The sequence below is a fragment of the Castor canadensis genome, chromosome 1 (genome assembly GCF_047511655.1).
Source record: "Castor canadensis chromosome 1, mCasCan1.hap1v2, whole genome shotgun sequence".
NCBI lineage: Eukaryota > Metazoa > Chordata > Mammalia > Rodentia > Castoridae > Castor > Castor canadensis.
This window is the reverse complement of record NC_133386.1, coordinates 133,621,186-133,638,212: the sequence shown is the minus strand read 5'-3', so window position 1 is coordinate 133,638,212 and position 17,027 is coordinate 133,621,186. Positions and strand designations below refer to the sequence as shown.

Here is a 17,027-nt window from a genome sequence, read left to right as displayed (position 1 = left end):
AATTTAAATAAGGTCTTAATGAGCTAATGGGCAAAATAAAATCATTTATTTAATAAATATTTGCTGAGTATCTATTATGTGCCAGACATTCTAAGATACACCTATGAGATTTTTTTCTCTTGACAACAAATATGTGGTGTCTTTCCCAACACCAAACAATTCTCCATTTTTTTAGCCACAAATTGAGTATTCAGTTATTCAGTTTAATCCTGATACTATCAATCCAGAGTTAGCCTCAGATCTTTCAAGTTAAAGGACTCAGTACCACAAGACTGCTACAACTTTAGGTGCTAATCACAAGTTCTGGCTACCCATACTTCCTAACAATCATCCATAGACCAATAATGTAGAGTTCTCATGACCAACTCCTCATGTTTAAAAATTTGCTACAATGGCTCACAGAACTCAGGAAAACACTTTACTTGTGTTTACAAGTTTATTATAAAGGGTACAACTTAGGAACAGAAAAATGGAAGAAATTAATAGGGCAAGGCATGTGGGGGAAGGAGTTTCCATTCTCTCTTCAGCACACCATCCTCCTGGCACTTTGCTGTGTTCATCAACTTGGAAGCTCTTTGGATCCAGTTACTCAAGAGTTGTTCAGCACCTCAATTCCCAGTCTCCTGGTCTCCCCTCCCCAGAGGTCAGAGATTGCTGGGAAGCTGAAATCTACAGTCCATCCCTCTAGTTACTTGGTTATTCTGATAACCCACCCTCTTCTAAGGCTATCTAGGGGCTCCACATAAGTTTATTGGCACAAACTCAGATGTGATGAAAGGGGATCATTACAAACAATAAAAGCTACTCTATAACTCAGAAATTCCAAGGTTTTTAGAAGCAGTGTATCAGGGATAAAAACCAACTATAGTTCTTATAGCACAGTATCAGAGCACTGCAAGTTTTAAAAAAATGAAATACATACTGGATGTTTACTAGTTTTAGATTTATCTTAGAATACCAGGAAAAGAAAAGAACTTCCTGATTCAGATAATGGATGGCTATATTAAAAATAGAAAAGAAAAAGATAAAAAAAGAAACAAACGAAAACAATAGCCCTAGCTAAATCATAAAGCAAAAAGAAAAAGAACAAAAAGTATATGAATTCTTTTAAGAAGAACATAACATTTTTCAGATGAAATGATTTGACACACAAATCCAAAATAACAAATAATTTTTAGAAATAGTGATAGAATATAGTAGAGCATCTGGATATAACATCAATATACAAAAGCTAATTGTTTTTCTGTATACCAGCAAACAGAAAAAGAATTAATTTTAGTTGGACTGGGGTCTGAACTCAGGGCTTCACATGTACAAAGCAGGTGCTCTACTGCTTGAGCCACACCTCTAAAAGAATTAATTTTAAATAGCATTAAGAAGTTATGTACCATTTACTTTCTGTAGGGACAAGTAAACTCCAATCATATATAACTTCCCACAGATGACAACTATAAACTCTAGACAAAGTACAAAAACAAGTTAACAAAACCAAATACCAAGGGCTGGGGGAGGGAGGGTATAGCTCAGTGGCAGAGTGCTTGCCTAGCATGAGGCCCTGGGTTTGATCACCTGCACTGCGAGAGACAGAATGAAAGACAGAAACAGAGAGAGAGAGAGAGAGATTTGAACAGGCTCTGAAGAGATAGAGTTTGTAGTTTGAGCCCAACCATTTAATTACCTGTTTACACAGAGAAGCAAACAAAAAACACAACACTCTCCTAAGAAATAACAGAATCCAGGATTTCTACAACATAATATTTACATTGTCCATGAAACTGAGACAGATCAGGAACACCCAACTCTCCCTAAGGGTATTTGGCTGGGGGTTAGCCATTGTTAAAAAAAGTTTACTGGAAAAGAATGTTCATTCCATGTCAGATCTTTGTAGCAAGCACAAAGATGTTAACGTTTTTCCATTTAAATGATTGAAGCTGTTAGGCCAAGCAGTTCAGTTGCTTGATTAACAGCTGTCAGATCCCTCTCCAGTGACCTGGAGGCAGCTGCCTAGGAGTGGAAAAGCGTGAGTGGTTCAGGCCAGGCAGGAACAAGGCTAGATCAGAACTGCTTCTGTTGTTTCCATGGTTCACAAGTCCTAAGAGATAATGAATGCTGGAGCTCCTGAATGTCCAGCAGAGCCACAACTTCAGCCCCACCATTTTCATGGGCTGTCAATCAAGCAGAGCCCCTTCAGAGCACTTGAGTTGTCATTGGAATTGTCCTAGCTGTTTTAAAAATCTCACAGCTGCTCGGGGAAACTCCAGTCAAGCTACTGACTCCTGTAGGAGACTTGAAACCAGTCATGGATTCTCCAAAGAAACTGTTCCAGTGGAAGAACACAGCAATTGTCATGGCTACTGCTCCAATTGTGGCTTTGCTTTGGGAGACTTCATTTTGGCCATGACAGTTTCAGATGATCTTTAGAGGACTCTGCCTACAGCTGCCCTAACCTCCTCCCAGCTGTCTCAATGTGGTCCAAGAGGACCTCCTCCATGTCAGCTAGTGGGTATGTGTGATGGGCTTCATAAGCAGCCCTCCTCTGTCCTCTGGAAATCTCTGTCCTGTGCCGTTCCCCTAGTACTGCAGCCCATGCCCCAGTAAAATCTCATCCAAGTGTATTATTGTCTACTCGTGGCCTTTAGCACAGGTAGAGCGGGCTGAGCTGCGAACAGGAAGAACAGACAATTCCCAGGTTTGCCAACTATAAGCAACCTAGCAATAGCAGCAGCTACAAGGCTGCTGAAGAATTCCATAGACTTCCAAGAGCTGAGACTACCAAGGACTGTGGAAATGCTGAGAAGATGAGAGATAGCAGAGAGCTAAGACTATGGAAGGGCTGCAAGCCCAGTGACTGAAAGAGTTCTAGAAAACTGCCGAGAATTACTAGCTCCAGCAACCTAGGAGCTGTAACACTAAGAGCTGAGGGGACCAACAACCCTAAACTTGGAGCTGAAGATACTCAGATGCTGAGTGCTGGGTCACTGGCATTTAAAGCCAGAGCTCTCTGTAACACTGAGAAGTGAGGGTCACAATACCCTAGGCTCAGAGTTGCTGACACTAAGAGAATTGTACTTTGCTTATTCAGTTTCCATCTGAACACAGCAAAAGAATCCTTAGCTTACTGGAGACAACAGAGTCCACAATTGCCAGACAAACAAAGAACCAAAAGTAAAAAATAGTCAGTGGTGACCAACTCCGAGATACCCAAATGTTAGCATTAGCAGACAAGGATTTTAATGCAGCTATTATCTATGTTCAATGATTTCAAGGAAAATATGCTTGCAATGCAAGAGAAGATGAGGCATTTCAAAAAAGAAATAGAAAAGCACAAAAAACTAAATGTAATTTTTAGAGTTTTAATCTACCCAAGAGGTAGACTGTTTCACTTTAAAAAAATTTATAGACAAAGTAAAGTTCAGAGAAGTGGGCAGAGTATTTGAATCCAAAAAAGATTTTGAATTCTTATGCCCTCTGTGGTGTGACCCTCCCCTCCACTTTCCTAACCTTTACATTTAATTTAACTGGAATTGAGTTTTATTTATTTTTTATTCTTGACTTATTAATCTAGATGTAGCATGTATATAGGATAAAATAGATTGGAGCTGTGGAAGGTAGACTCATAGAAATGTGATTAATAAAGTTTTACACTAGCATGATCACAGAGCTTTTAGGAAAATTAAGAAAGAAGCAATGCAATTGATTAGTAAGTAAGTCTTTTCTCTTAAAAAAGATAGAAAATGATAAACAGCTCCTTTTGCTAAATCAAAACATTTTACTAAATTTGAATCAGATCTTTTTTAAGGAAACAAATTCCAGATGAGAATTCCATAAATTCTTATGTCCACTTCTGATCCTACTTTCCTTTCTTATTCCTTTTCTTATAGTAACCAATGCACATCTATGAATACTAGGATTTTGTCTGAATTTCTTTCTTTTCTTTTTTTGGTGATAATGGGGTTTGAACTCAGGGCTTTGAGCTTGCTAGGCAGAAGGTATTCTTTATCTGAATTTCTTGCTTGGTTAAAAAAATCATTTTGTACCACATGACAAGGGGAGAGCACACATGGGTGATATAGAAATAGACAGAAAACCCAAAACATGAAAGCATTTGATGCCTCCACTCCAGAGGAGCTAATACAGAAACCTTAAAGCAACAGAGATTATCATGAGAAGGGGATCAGTAACCAGGGTAAAGATCAGTTAGAGATGAATTAACATGGGTCATAACACGTGTACACGAAAGCAATGCTAGGAATATTTCTGTTTAACTATCCTTAACTCAACTAGCAAAAACACTTTGTCTTCCTGATTATGCTTGTCTCTTTTCTTCAACAAAACTAATGATAAAGGCAGTTCCTCCCTGGAACTGAGGGAGGAAGGGAGGAGAGCGTGAGAGGGGGGAGCACAGGGGAAAAATGACCCAAACAATGTATGCACATGTGAATAAATAAATAAATAAAAATTTGTTTTTTACCTATATAAAGATAATTCTGGAAATTAAATAGCTCCTTAAAAAAAAACCCACTTAAATTTAAACTGTTTAAATGCTAGAAAATACTCAAAACCAAAATATTTATTAAGTTTTTTACATAAATACTTAATAATTTTTGAAAATGTGGATGCTATGAGCTGGTCCCTAACTAGTATACTACAAAATTTTCAGAAGTTATAGTTCCTTAACAAAATGCAGGTCAGCAACAAAATAACATAACAAATACAGCCTATAATGTTCTCCAGCAGCTAAAATAATAAATTCCATTTGTGTGGTTCCTACAAAATTTGATTCAGGATTACACAAAATAAATGGCTTAACCTCCTTTCTCCCAAATATCAAAGAACTTTTACATGATTATAAACAAAAACTTAAGGGCTAGGAGCTGTGGCTTAAGAGCACCTGTCTAGCAAACATAAGGCCCTAAATTCAAGCCCTACTACTGCCAAAAGAAAAAAATAATAAAAGTAAGAGATTGATGGTGTACTACAATTCAAACAAACACAAATCTGTTTTGTTTGGTTTTAGTTTTTGGTGTAAGGGGAGCAATGATAGAGGTGGCTCCATTTTGGATGAGAGAGCCACTTTAAAAGCAGACATCTAAAGCGGTGTGGGAAACAACAGGCTTCTCAGAGAAATAACAAGCCTCTCCCCAAAGTAACAAGATGCCGCTGCACATTGTGAGTAGTGGGCCTCAAGGCCAGGACGAGTTGGGCGGACTTCCAAGGATGAGCTGACCAGACCCTACTGGAATGTCCAGTCTGATAAGGACTGGGGGGGCGGGGGCAGTCAGGTGGTTGGGTTCAGCAAGAATTTAATTAGACTGCTAATTATAGATGCAGCTTCAAGGAAGAATAGCTGGACCTAAGCCAGTTAATGCCCTTAGTTACCTTCTAGACTTCAGCCATTCTTTGGCTTAGCTCTTTCACTAAGTCCCACCCATCAGGGTGCTTTCTTTCAATAAACTTTGTACTTGCTTTAACTCTTAACTCCTGGTCCAGTGCCTTCAATCATCGACTGCACCAGAACACGAACCTGGGGAACAACAACCCAGTATCACTGGGATTGAACCCAGGGTCTGGTGCTTACTGAGCAAATGCTCTACCACTAAGCTATACCCCCAGCCCTGAATCTATTTTTGTAATTTACATTCCTAAAAAATAAAAAATTATGTTTCATAAAGCCACAGAGAATTCAAGCATCTTCCAAGTACTGCATTTGTAACACTGTATTTTCCAAATGTTTTATAAAGAGAAAATGAGAACACTATCATGTATTGCTTACCACTAATTCATATATTACAGGGCAAAACACCAGCCATTTGTATTTATCTGTTTCCTCTACAATATCAGTTTTAGACAGAGATTTTCTATATACCTTTTTTTTTGTAAGTCAGGCTTATTGAGATATAATTTCCATTTACATAATTAACAGTACATTTCCAGTGTTCAATTTAGTAAATTTTGACAAGTGTGTCAAGCTGTATAATCAACACTACAATAAAGATACTTATAGCTACAGTTAGCTATTGAACATCTGAAAATATGTTAATAAGGTAGTCTCAGGTTAAATATTCTTACCACAACAAAGTAAAATTTTAAAAATATAGAGCTCTATATACCTATGTATCTGTATCTTTAGGTTCTTCTAATACATATAGATTGTGCTATTCATCCCATGCAGAGTGCAGAATTTTCCTATTGGCCCTCCTATTGGTGGGTATTACAGTTTGTATCTTGAATGTCCTCCAAATGCCCATGTGTTAAGGTTCGGTCCCCAAGGTGATGCTACTTAGGAGTTTTGGAAACTTTAAGAGGTTGGGTCTAATAGGATGTCTTTAGGTCTCTGAGGATATGCCTTTGAAGGGGATTGTGGAACCGTAAACCCCTTTTTATTTTCTTTTGCTTCTTGGTCATGAGGTGAGTGGTTTTGTTCCACCACACACTGCTGCTATGTGCTGCTTCACCACAAGCCCAAAGCAACAGGGTCAACCAATTGTAGACAAGACCTCTAAAACTGTGAGCCAAAATTAACCTTCTCTCTCTCTCTCTCTCTCTCTCCCTCTCTCTCTCTCTCCCCCACTTGAGCACTCCACTAGCCCTGTTTTGTGTTGGGTATTTTCAACACAAAACAGGGCGAACTATTTGCATTGGGGCTGGCTTTGAACCATGATCCTCCTGATCTCTGCCTCCTGAGTAGCTAGGAATACAGGCATGAGCAACTGGCACCTAGCAACCTTTTCTCTTTATAAGATGATTATATCAGGTACTTTGCTATAGTGACAGAAAGCTGAATAACACAATAGGCATTCAGGGTTTTGTTTTTTTTTCCCACTTGTATAAGTAACGAAATATTTGAGAAAGAAAATAACATGAGAAAACTGCAAAGCAGAAACACAAAGTAAAACCACTTACATCAAGGAGTTTTTCTAACAAGGCAGGTTCTGATTAGCTAGAAACTAAATGCCTTTGTATCTAAGATGTTATTTTTCATTTACACTATTATAGTCATCCTACTCTTTCAGGCATTAAATATAACCATTTCCATATTTTGGTAAGAGGTAGTGTTCATTCAACTATTTAGTGTAACAGATCCTATGCAGGGTTGGTGACCCTCCCATTCTGTATCTCCCTGCCTCTTTTCCATGAGCATAAATCATTTTCTCCATTCACTCCCAACACCAGAGGGCAGTAGCTGCAGTACTAACCAGCAGTAATTCGAAGGGCAATTGACTAATGAAAACAAAATCCTTTAGCAAAATCATCACTAAATTAGTAATCAACTTTCTATTGTGGGGAAAATTTCTAAAAAAACAGACCAGGCTTATAAATTAGGTAGCAACAATGAAACAAGCCAATTATGCTGTCTCTCCAAAAGGAGAGATGAGAAAATATTATCCAGGGAGGGAGCATGAAAATCTGAGCTAATGGCATATAATATTTGCATTCTTTGGTTAATTCAGGGCCCTCCCAAGTAAAATCTGGAAGACCAAATGATGATAAATTCCTTGTTATTATATTCTTCACATTCTCATAAATTAAAAAAAAAGAGATAGGGAAAATCATTCTAGATCAATGATCCATACAAACAGGCCTTGTAGGAAACTTGAGAGGTACTATCTGGGGCATAGGTCAGGTGACAGAGTCCTTGCCTGGCATGCACAAAGCTCTGGGCTCAATCCTCAATACACAAAAAAGAAAAGGGAGTTGAAAACTTAAAGGAACTAAACAAAAATCCTTTCTGAAAGAAAAATTAAGTCAATGAAGGTCCCCAAATGACAAGCAGAGGTAGTTACCTGTTTTGATAACTGTCATGCAGGAAAGATTTTCAAATATGAATCTCTTCCCTTTCAATAGCATATATATTTAAAATAATAGACTTTTTAGAACGGTTTTAGATTTACAGAAAACTGAGCAGGTAAGATAGCTATCCCCCTTTCATGTTTGTGGTTACAATTGATCCAATATTGATACATTATTATTATTACAGTCCAGATATTATATTAGGGCTCATTCTTTGTGTTGTAAAGTTCTATGGCTTTGACGAATGGTATAAGGGCAGGTAGTCACCATTATTAAATCATACAGAATAGCTTTGCTGTCCTAAAATCCCTGTGTTCCACCTATTCATCCTTCTACTCTCCCAACTTTATGGTAACTTTTTTCTTTTCACAATGACATGCAGTTAGAATGATATAGCATGTAACTTTTTCATGCCAACTTCTTTCAGTAAACAATCTGCATTTAAGGTTTCTCAATGTCTCTTTTTTTCTTTTCTTTTTTTTTTTTTTTTTTTTTCTGGAACTGGGTTTTCAACTCAGGGCCTCGCACTTGGCTAGGCAAGTGCTCTACTACTTGAGCTACTCAGTCAGCCCTCTCCATATTTTTTCATGAGATCATTTCTTTTTATTGCAAAATAATATTCCACTGTATGGAGATACCAATTTGTTTATCCATTCACCTTGTAAAGGACATGTTAGTTTCCTCCAGTTTCAAGTACATTCTTAATTTGAAAAACTAAAAGGAGAGGGTCAAGATGAAAAGCTTAAAACACTCGTCTCCTCTCCCTCCTCAGAACTTATTACAATGACAGCAAAGGCATAAATGGACTAAAACCACAATGCAAAAAGAACTGGAGGAAGGATATATACAGCAAAGTAGATGCAATTTCCAAAAGTATTTGGAAAACAAGTATCATCAAAAATATAGTAAGTCAAAACTAAACATAGATTGATAACATCTACATTTTATTCTATAACCAAAATTAAATCATATCTACAACATGGATGAACTATGAGAACATTACGCTAAGGGATATAAGGCAAATACTGAATGATTCCACTTACATGAGGTTCCTAAAGTAATCAAATTTGTATAAACAGAAAGAATGGTGGTTCCCAGGGGAAGAGGGAAGGAAAAAACGAGGGTTGTTTAATGGGTATTGAGTTTCAGTTTAGCAAAATGAAAAAATTCTGGAGAGCTATTGCACAAGTGTGAATATTCTTAAAAACAGAAATGAAGCCAGACTTGGTGATATATAACTGAACTTTACATTTTTTGGTGGTACTGGGGTTTTAGGGCCTTGACCTTGCTAGGCAGACGCTCTACCACTTGAGCCACACCTCCAGCCCAACACATGTCTGTAATCCCAGCACTCAGGAGGAAAAGGCAGGAAGATGAGGAGTTTGAGGCTAGCCTGGGTTACATAGTAAACTCAAGGCCAGGCTGGGCTACAGAGCAAGCCCCAGTCATAAATTGAATTAAATTAAATAATACTAATGAACTGTACACTTAAAATGGCTGAGATGCTAACTTTTGTTTCAACCACAATTTTAAAAGTTAAATCTTGTGTTTTGTCTTCTAGTTGAATTACTAGGTAAAGATCTTCTAAATATTGCTCACTTCAGATGCAATTAAGCTTCCTTCTGTTAACATACACCTTGGGTCACCTGAAGGTGTTGAGATCAAAAGGATTTTTTTTCTTAAGCACCAACAATTAATTATTCAAAATATTGCCCTGCTTTAAAATATTTTGGACCACAGTTTACATATTGAGGTCTGTCCTTTTTTTTCTTCTTTTCTTCTCCTTTTCTCCTTCTCCTTTCCCCCTTCCCCTTTCCTCCTTCTTCCTTCTTCTTCCCCTTCTCCTTTTTTCTTCAGTGTTGGAGATCAAACCTAGGGCCTCATACATGCAGGCAAACAATGTATCACTGAGCTAGACTCCCAACCCTCACCTTCCCTCTTGATCATTTAGGCCCATCCACCTCTTTCCTTTCCTTCCCTACTTCCTTCCATGGGTAACTACTTTTCTTTCATCTTTTTACTACTTATGGCTTAGTTATTGGATTCTTTTAAAAGACACCTTTTTTTTTTCTTTTTTTGATGGAACTGGGATTTGAACTCAGGGCTTTGTGCCTGCAAAGCAGGGGCTCTAGTGTTCAAGCCACACCTCTGGTCCATTTTATTCTGGTTATTTTGGAGATGGGGTCTCATGTATTTGCCTGGACAGGCCTCAAACAATGATTCTCCCAATCTCAGCCTCCCAAGTAGCTAGGATTATAGGTGTGAGCCACTGGTGTCCAGCTAAAATACATTTCTTGAAACATGTGGATCTGGAGCACAATTTGTCAACTAGGATTTCTTTACAATGGACTCCTGGGGAAGTTACTAGATGTCAAATGTCTCTCATATCTCCTACTTCCTTTTGCTATGTTTCTTCAACATTAACTTTCATACTGTTTCTGGTGTGTGTGTGGGGGCAGTAATCACTTCCCTTAATTTTCTAGAGTCCCTTCTTGCATTGAGTTGCTTTTTCATAGCATCCTTCCGTACTTGATGAAATAGATCTCTATTTTAAAATTGAAAATTCTTATGCTTGCTGATTTCTCTTTTTGTCTGTGTCCAATGCTTTTTAAAATTTTTTCATATAAATTGTTTTCTTCAAAGAGCTTGATCATTATTTACTGACATCCACAGATTTTTTTCTGGGAGGCTGGCATGGGTTATCTCTGTTTTTGTATATAGAGTATGCTTTCTGTCAATCTCCTCTCTTAAATAGAATGGCCAGTTGGGAGTTCTGTGCTTATGAAATATTGTCCCGCAGACTTTCCTAGTACTAATTATTTAAAATTTTAAAGAATAACTAAGAGACTAATAACACAATTATCAAAATTTAGAAGTGGATGTGGTTTATCCCCCAATGGTTCATGTGCTGATAGCTCAGTCCTCAGTGTGGAGGTGTTGAGGTGGTGCAAGCTTTAAGAGGTGGTACCTTATGGAAGGTGATTGGGTCATTGGAGGCACTGCTCTGAGAAGGAAATGTTAATGTTGTGGAGTTCTCCACATAATTTTATTTTTTTAAAGCAAGGCTTATTCCTCTAGCTCTCTGGCTTCCTGCCTCACTATGTGATTTTTCTTACATGTGCTCCTACTGTGACACCATTAGCCATGAAGACCACCTAACTAGAGGCTATATAAATGGGGCCACCTGGTCTTGTAGTGTTAGCCTCCAAACACATAGCTAAATAAACTTCTTTTCTTTATATATTGCCCAGGCTCAGGTATTTGCTATAGCAATGTAAAACAGATTAATAAAGGAGGCACGGAGTGAGTGAACTAGTTTTCATAGGACAGGTATACATTTGACAGATAGCTAAAGCTTTAAAAATAACTTTAGTAGCATTAGCGTATTTCATCTTTTTCAAAATAACTAATAAATACAGTATTAAAAATGGCTTCTAAGAAGCAAACCAAGAAGGAGGCAATTAGGAGCGTTGCTTTCCATTATAATTCCTTCTACACTGTCTTTTCACAATCAAAAGCATGTACTTATTAAAAATAATAAAGATAAATTTAAAATGAAATGATGTAAACTGAAGAGAAAATGTACGAAATTTGAAAATAAAAAGAAAAAATAAATTTTAATTTTAAAAAGAAAATTTCAAACATTTATATGGTCTAGATTTCTTGGACAGAGGGAAAATGTGGTTGCCAAGGAGACCAAAGAAACTGTTGAGCAGAAAATTCAGTTGTTTAAAAAAAAACTGATAATTTATTATGTAGAATATTATACCTTAGTCCAGCTTTACAAAAGCCACTAAAATAGTTTTAATGAGTTCCTTGAAATTTATTTTATTTTATTTATTTATTTTTTTGCAGTACTGGGGCTTGAACTCAGGGCCTTCACCTTGAGCCACTCCACCAGCCCCATTTTTGTGAAGGGTTTTTTCAAGATAGGGTCTCGAGAACTATTTGCTCTGGCTGGATTCGAACCTTGATCCACCTGATCTCTACCTCTTGAGTAGCTAGAATTATAGGTGTGAGCCACCAATGCCTGGTGAAATTTGGTTTATTATGTCACTAACATTTACTAAATATTTAATTTTATAGAGTCTACTACAATGATAAGACTAGAGTAAGAGTCATATAACCTATGTTCTAATCCCAGATCTTCTTCTGAAAAACCATATATCCTTTTCCTTTTCTGAGTCTAAGTTTCCTTACTTGTAAAAGTGGGTATAATTATTCAGGGCAATGTCACATTGAAACTCCCTGTATTAACCATTATAAACAAACAAAAAAAATCTTTAAGAAATGAAGGACAGGAAGGTAAAACAAGTCCTGTGTGGGGGTTGGTACCAGTGGGAGGGGGGAAAGCATAAGGAACAGGTGAAGGAGGGTGAATGTGGTTGAAATACTATGTATTATTGTATGAAAATGGAACAATGAGACCTGTTGAAACTATTCTAAGAAGGAGGGCAGGGGGATAAAGGAAAAAGATGGAAGAGATAAATCTAAACTAAGATATATTAATTAAGCACTTTCATAAATGTGACAATGTACCCCTGGTACAACTATAATATGCTAATAAATAAATAATTTTTTTAAAGATGGGGATAACTGCTACCTATGTGCCTACCACACATGTTGCCATGAATATCAAATAGGATTTAGAGCATTGTAAAAGGTTGAAAACTACACAAATAAATTCAAGGAATAAGTACTAACAGTTCCCCCAAGTTAATAAAGCCACATATACACTACTCTTCATTGACTAAAATTAAGTAAAGCATGAGAAAGATGTGAACAAAAATGTTATATAAACCAGAATTGTAAAAATTGGATTGAACTAGGTGGCAGACCCCAGCTCTAGTCTAGGCCCTACCAATGGATCATTTTCCCAATTTCTTGGGGTACCTAAATTGGACTAGATTACCTTTATGGAGGTGCTTCATGGGTATATTTTCCATCTCATCATAATTTTAAGGGGAATTTGTACATCATCTTTTTGTTCTGGGCTACATTTTGCTTGAAAAATCTTCATAACTGTTAGATGTTTGAGAATCACTGGCTTAGAGTGAAGTCTTTTATCTCCATTTTCAGGCTTTTTATAAGCCTAATCTAACTTCAACTTTATATTCTACTCCTTAACAGACCTACATCCTGAGAACAGAGGGCTCTGCTTACTATTTCTTAAAATGCCACAACCAACTCCTACATTTCTGTCAATACACAGGAAGCTAAACACCTCTGCTGTAGCTGTTAGAGCTGCTGAGCGGCTCTGTTCTGTGTCCCAGTCCCACTCCCTATCCATCGGTCCATGCAAGTTTTGCCACTGCTTAACATTTTGGATATATGAGTGCTTTCAAAAAGTTAAAAATCACAGTGGATTAGAAATAGGACACAGCTGTAATGTTAAAAAAGAACCTGTCTTCTAGGCCAGTGCAACTGGAGTGTAATTTGACAATGCATGAAAGCCCTGAATAAAAGAAGTAGGAAGGAAGGAGGAGCCTTAACTCTAGAGCACAGGTGAGTGCACTGATGGCAGTTATCTGTGCAGCCTGGAGGAGGAAGACCTTGATCCATAGACTTACTGAATTCCCGTGTAGAGTAGTCTCACTCAGAGATGGATGCGCTCACTTGTTACAGGCTGGTGTTGTTAAATGTTTATGTTATATATCAGACTCTCTCTGATTTGGTTTTATGATCATCAAAAATCTTCTGGGCATGACTCAAGTGGCAGAGTGCTTGCCTAGCAAGCAGGAAGAACTGAGTTCAAACCCTAGCACCACAACACAAAACAAAAAAATCTTTTGATTCTTTGACTTACCTTATGATGCATCTATGAAGTGCTCTGGGTGGAAATATATCCATGTAGCTATTACATCTACACCATAAACTAATAAACTAGCATTCTTAAATCAGACTTCAGTTTCTGTGATCTTGAGTACAATAAGTCTGTTCTGAGACAAGGTGGGCTTACATATTAGATGAAAAGCCTGGAACTGGGAGGTCAGATTCTGGACTGGTAAATTTACCAACAAATTTACCCCAGATAAACCTCATCTTCTTGAACTATTTTAATACTTGGCTACTTTTATGTGTTTAAGGTCATTAAACACATACAAAAGCCCTTCTATGACCTTGTCTTCACATATATATCCTAAACTATAGCAGAAACAAGTATGTTAACTATACGCATTAAAGTTTCAATCTCTGTCACAGTCCTCCTTTCCACATTAGCAAATTCAAATTTTAATTAATTCCGAAAGTTCAACACAAGTAACATTTTTGTTCATGAAAATTTATCAAAGTACACCAAGCCACCAATGCTAAAATTAGTAATTGTGGTGACCACAGCAAATAGCAAATTATCCTGAGATCAATTTATAACTTATTACATGCCTCACCAGTCATTAAGACTCAGCAGTATTTGTTAAGTTCCTTAATAGGTATTAATCAGGTGTTAAATGCAGCTGATCTATATTAAAAACGCACATATGCTGTCAACATGTAATGGAATAAATGGTATTAAGTCTAACTCATTATTTGACATTTCTGCACTCTAAATTTCAGTGCCCTGGACTTAGCCTAGTTTACTTACAGTGTCAATCTATAGTAGACACACCTTTATTTCTCAGTTAAAAATATTCTCTCCTACTGAGAAAGGGATCAATGAAGATATTATTTTATTAAACAATTAATAAATTACTTAAATCTACTCATCTATTAAGAGCACTTATTTGCTCCCTGTATTATATTTTTGAGCCTTTCTTTTATCTTCCCTTTTATTTTCTTTGAAGGTCTGATCTATCTCTATTTCATCTATCTTCCACAGGTTTTCAGGCAGTGCCTTGTAAGGGCACTTTAAATATAAATTAAGAGCTTCTCTTCCACTTTCAATGAAGGTGCTCCTTGTTCTTTTTCTATGTATTCCATCTTCTCATAGTCTTCTTTGACCATCCCAGTCTACAGATCACTCTCACTTTCGAACGCCTCTAAGAGCTGCCTACAAACCACTTTATTGCCACCAAAACTACTCTAGCCTTACCCTTTTTTCCATACACTTTACTGTTTTTAAATTTGTTAGTATATCTCAACAGCATCTAGGCATAGTATGGACAATTAGTAAATGTTAATTCATTCCACCAACATTTAAAAAATCAATCAGAATATTCATTAGGAAAAATTTAGTCAAAACTGGCATCAAAGGAGACCCAAAACAGTCTTGCTACTCTTGACTGTGGTCCACAGACTAGCAGCATTGGTATCACCTGGAAGCTCTCACTCTGAGGCCAACTGTCAGGCCCCACCCCAGGCCTCTGGATCTGAATCTGTATTTTAAGATCCCCAGATGATCTGTAAGCACTTTAAGGTTTGAGAAGTGCTGCTTTAGATTCTAGAAAAATTAGAATATCCAAGATGCTTATGACCCTTAACACCAAATACCTCACTGTAATGGCTTATTTATCTTATTATGCTTCCTTATCTGCTAACTGAAGGTCTGTGGAGGGCAGACCTTTCTATCTTCCTCACCACTAGTATTTCCTGGCCTTAAATAGGCCCTAGAACATTATCCAGGGCTCGGTAATTTTTTTCCCCTGAATGTACGAATGATTGAACAAAACAAAAATAAAGCTGCTTCAGAAAACTAATTATTTAGAGAGTTCTTTGGTACAAAATGATTTCACATACAATACAAGCCCCTTAATTCACTATCACTCAGTTTTAAATGTACTGCCTTCTGTCCTTCAACGAATGTATTTTATGCATTTGACAAAGCAAAAGCTCGGATTATTGTCTTGTCCTCTGTTGTCACCTCCAATAGAGGCTCCAAGGGCCTCTTCTTACAAGTGAGATAGCTGCATTTAAATTCTGGTTCTCACAAATCCATCCCATAAGCCTGAAAGGGGGTGGGGGGGAGTGGGGAGGAAGAGAAGGAAAGGCAAAAAAAATAATTGTTATCAGGGGTATTCTATGAAACCTGGAAAACACGGTTCTTTGAACAGGGTATGTCGGAAAACAAATGCCAGCAAGGGAAAGAAATGAGTCAGGAGAACCGTTGCCTCTCTCTCAAGAGCAAAGGGTGATACTAGAAAATACTAAGGAAACATAAAGCCCAGCGAGTACCAAGCGACAGCAGGTGGAAACACACCAGACCAGCATCCATGAGGGTAGCGGTTAGAAACGTCCAAGAAGGGTGCCAGAAACCACTTTAGGTCTGCAGAGAAGGAAGTCAAGGGAGAAAGGAAATAGCTCTGCGAAGGGCATAACTTACAATGATGATTAGTTATTTTTGAGAATGAGAGACAACCGGCACTGGAGGAAGAGAAGCTGCAAATTAAGCACTGCAAAACGAAGGAACTGCAGATGCCCCTGCCCAGCTGGGCACAGGTGGGTGGCAACGCCCGACGCCGCTGGCCCCCGTGGTGGCCGCAGCCGATTCCGCCGGAGCGTGCAGGGCTCAGGGTGGGCACCGAGAAGCGCGGGCCGGGCGCTGGAGGGTGTCCGGGAGGAGGGCGGGTGCCGGGCTCATCAGGTACCCACCTTGTCCCAGCGGAGCCACTGCCCGATGGCCGTGTCCAGCTGAGGGTCCCCGGTGCGATAGGGGGCGTGGAGCAGGTTGGAGTTCAGGTCTCCTTCTGCGTTTTCAGCCATAGCAGTCAGACTGGGGTTTGCGAGGCTGAGCGGCCGGCGAAGGCACCGCGGTGGGGGCCTGGGTGCGTTCACCAGGATCCCGACGCCCCCTCCTCACTGAAGGGCATCGGAGACCAACCACTGGGTATTAGTGCCAGCTCCTGCCGCACCTTCAGGGAGCCGGGAGGGCTGATATGGCCGACGGCCCCCTAGCTGACCAGGTCCAGGTCTCCTGGCCAACTGACTGGAGCCGGCGTGCGGCGAAAGAACAACAACAGTCCCAGATGTCTGGGTCTTGGCGGCCGCCGCCGCCGCCCTCACTGCCTCAAGCCCCGCCCCCGAGGCGCCGGCCCCGCCCCTTCCCGCTTTTGCCAATTCGAGTCGCCCCGGCAGGAGGCGCGAGCTCGAGAGCGCGCCTCTGCGCGTCCGCAGCAGCACGAGTTTATGGTCCGCTGGGGTGTGGAGAAAATGGTGCACAACTCTTATTTTATAACTTGTATTTCGCCAGTCGTCTTTCCCTTGTTATCATTCCCACTCTCCCATGCGTCTCTTTTCTGGACCTGCGGTCGCAGCCACCCGGAGCAGCTGGCCTTAGGGCTGGGGTCCTGGCGCGCGCGCAGGGA

The 17,027-nt window shown here is 39.0% G+C and overlaps 1 protein-coding gene across 2 annotated transcripts in view; it reads right to left on the bottom strand.

Annotated features, from left to right (window-relative positions):
- Pgm2l1 (phosphoglucomutase 2 like 1) overlaps window positions 1–16,732 on the bottom strand; it is a 56,389-nt gene extending 39,657 nt beyond the window's left edge. For both annotated transcript variants that reach the window (XM_074082994.1, XM_074082992.1), the window contains exon 1: window positions 16,315–16,732. Coding sequence is in view for 1 of the 2 variants with exons in the window: in XM_074082992.1 (XP_073939093.1) it covers window positions 16,315–16,425 (111 nt within the window). In the remaining variant the exon portion in view is untranslated. The remainder of the gene's footprint in view (window positions 1–16,314) is intronic.
- Between the last annotated feature and the right edge of the window lie 295 nt (window positions 16,733–17,027).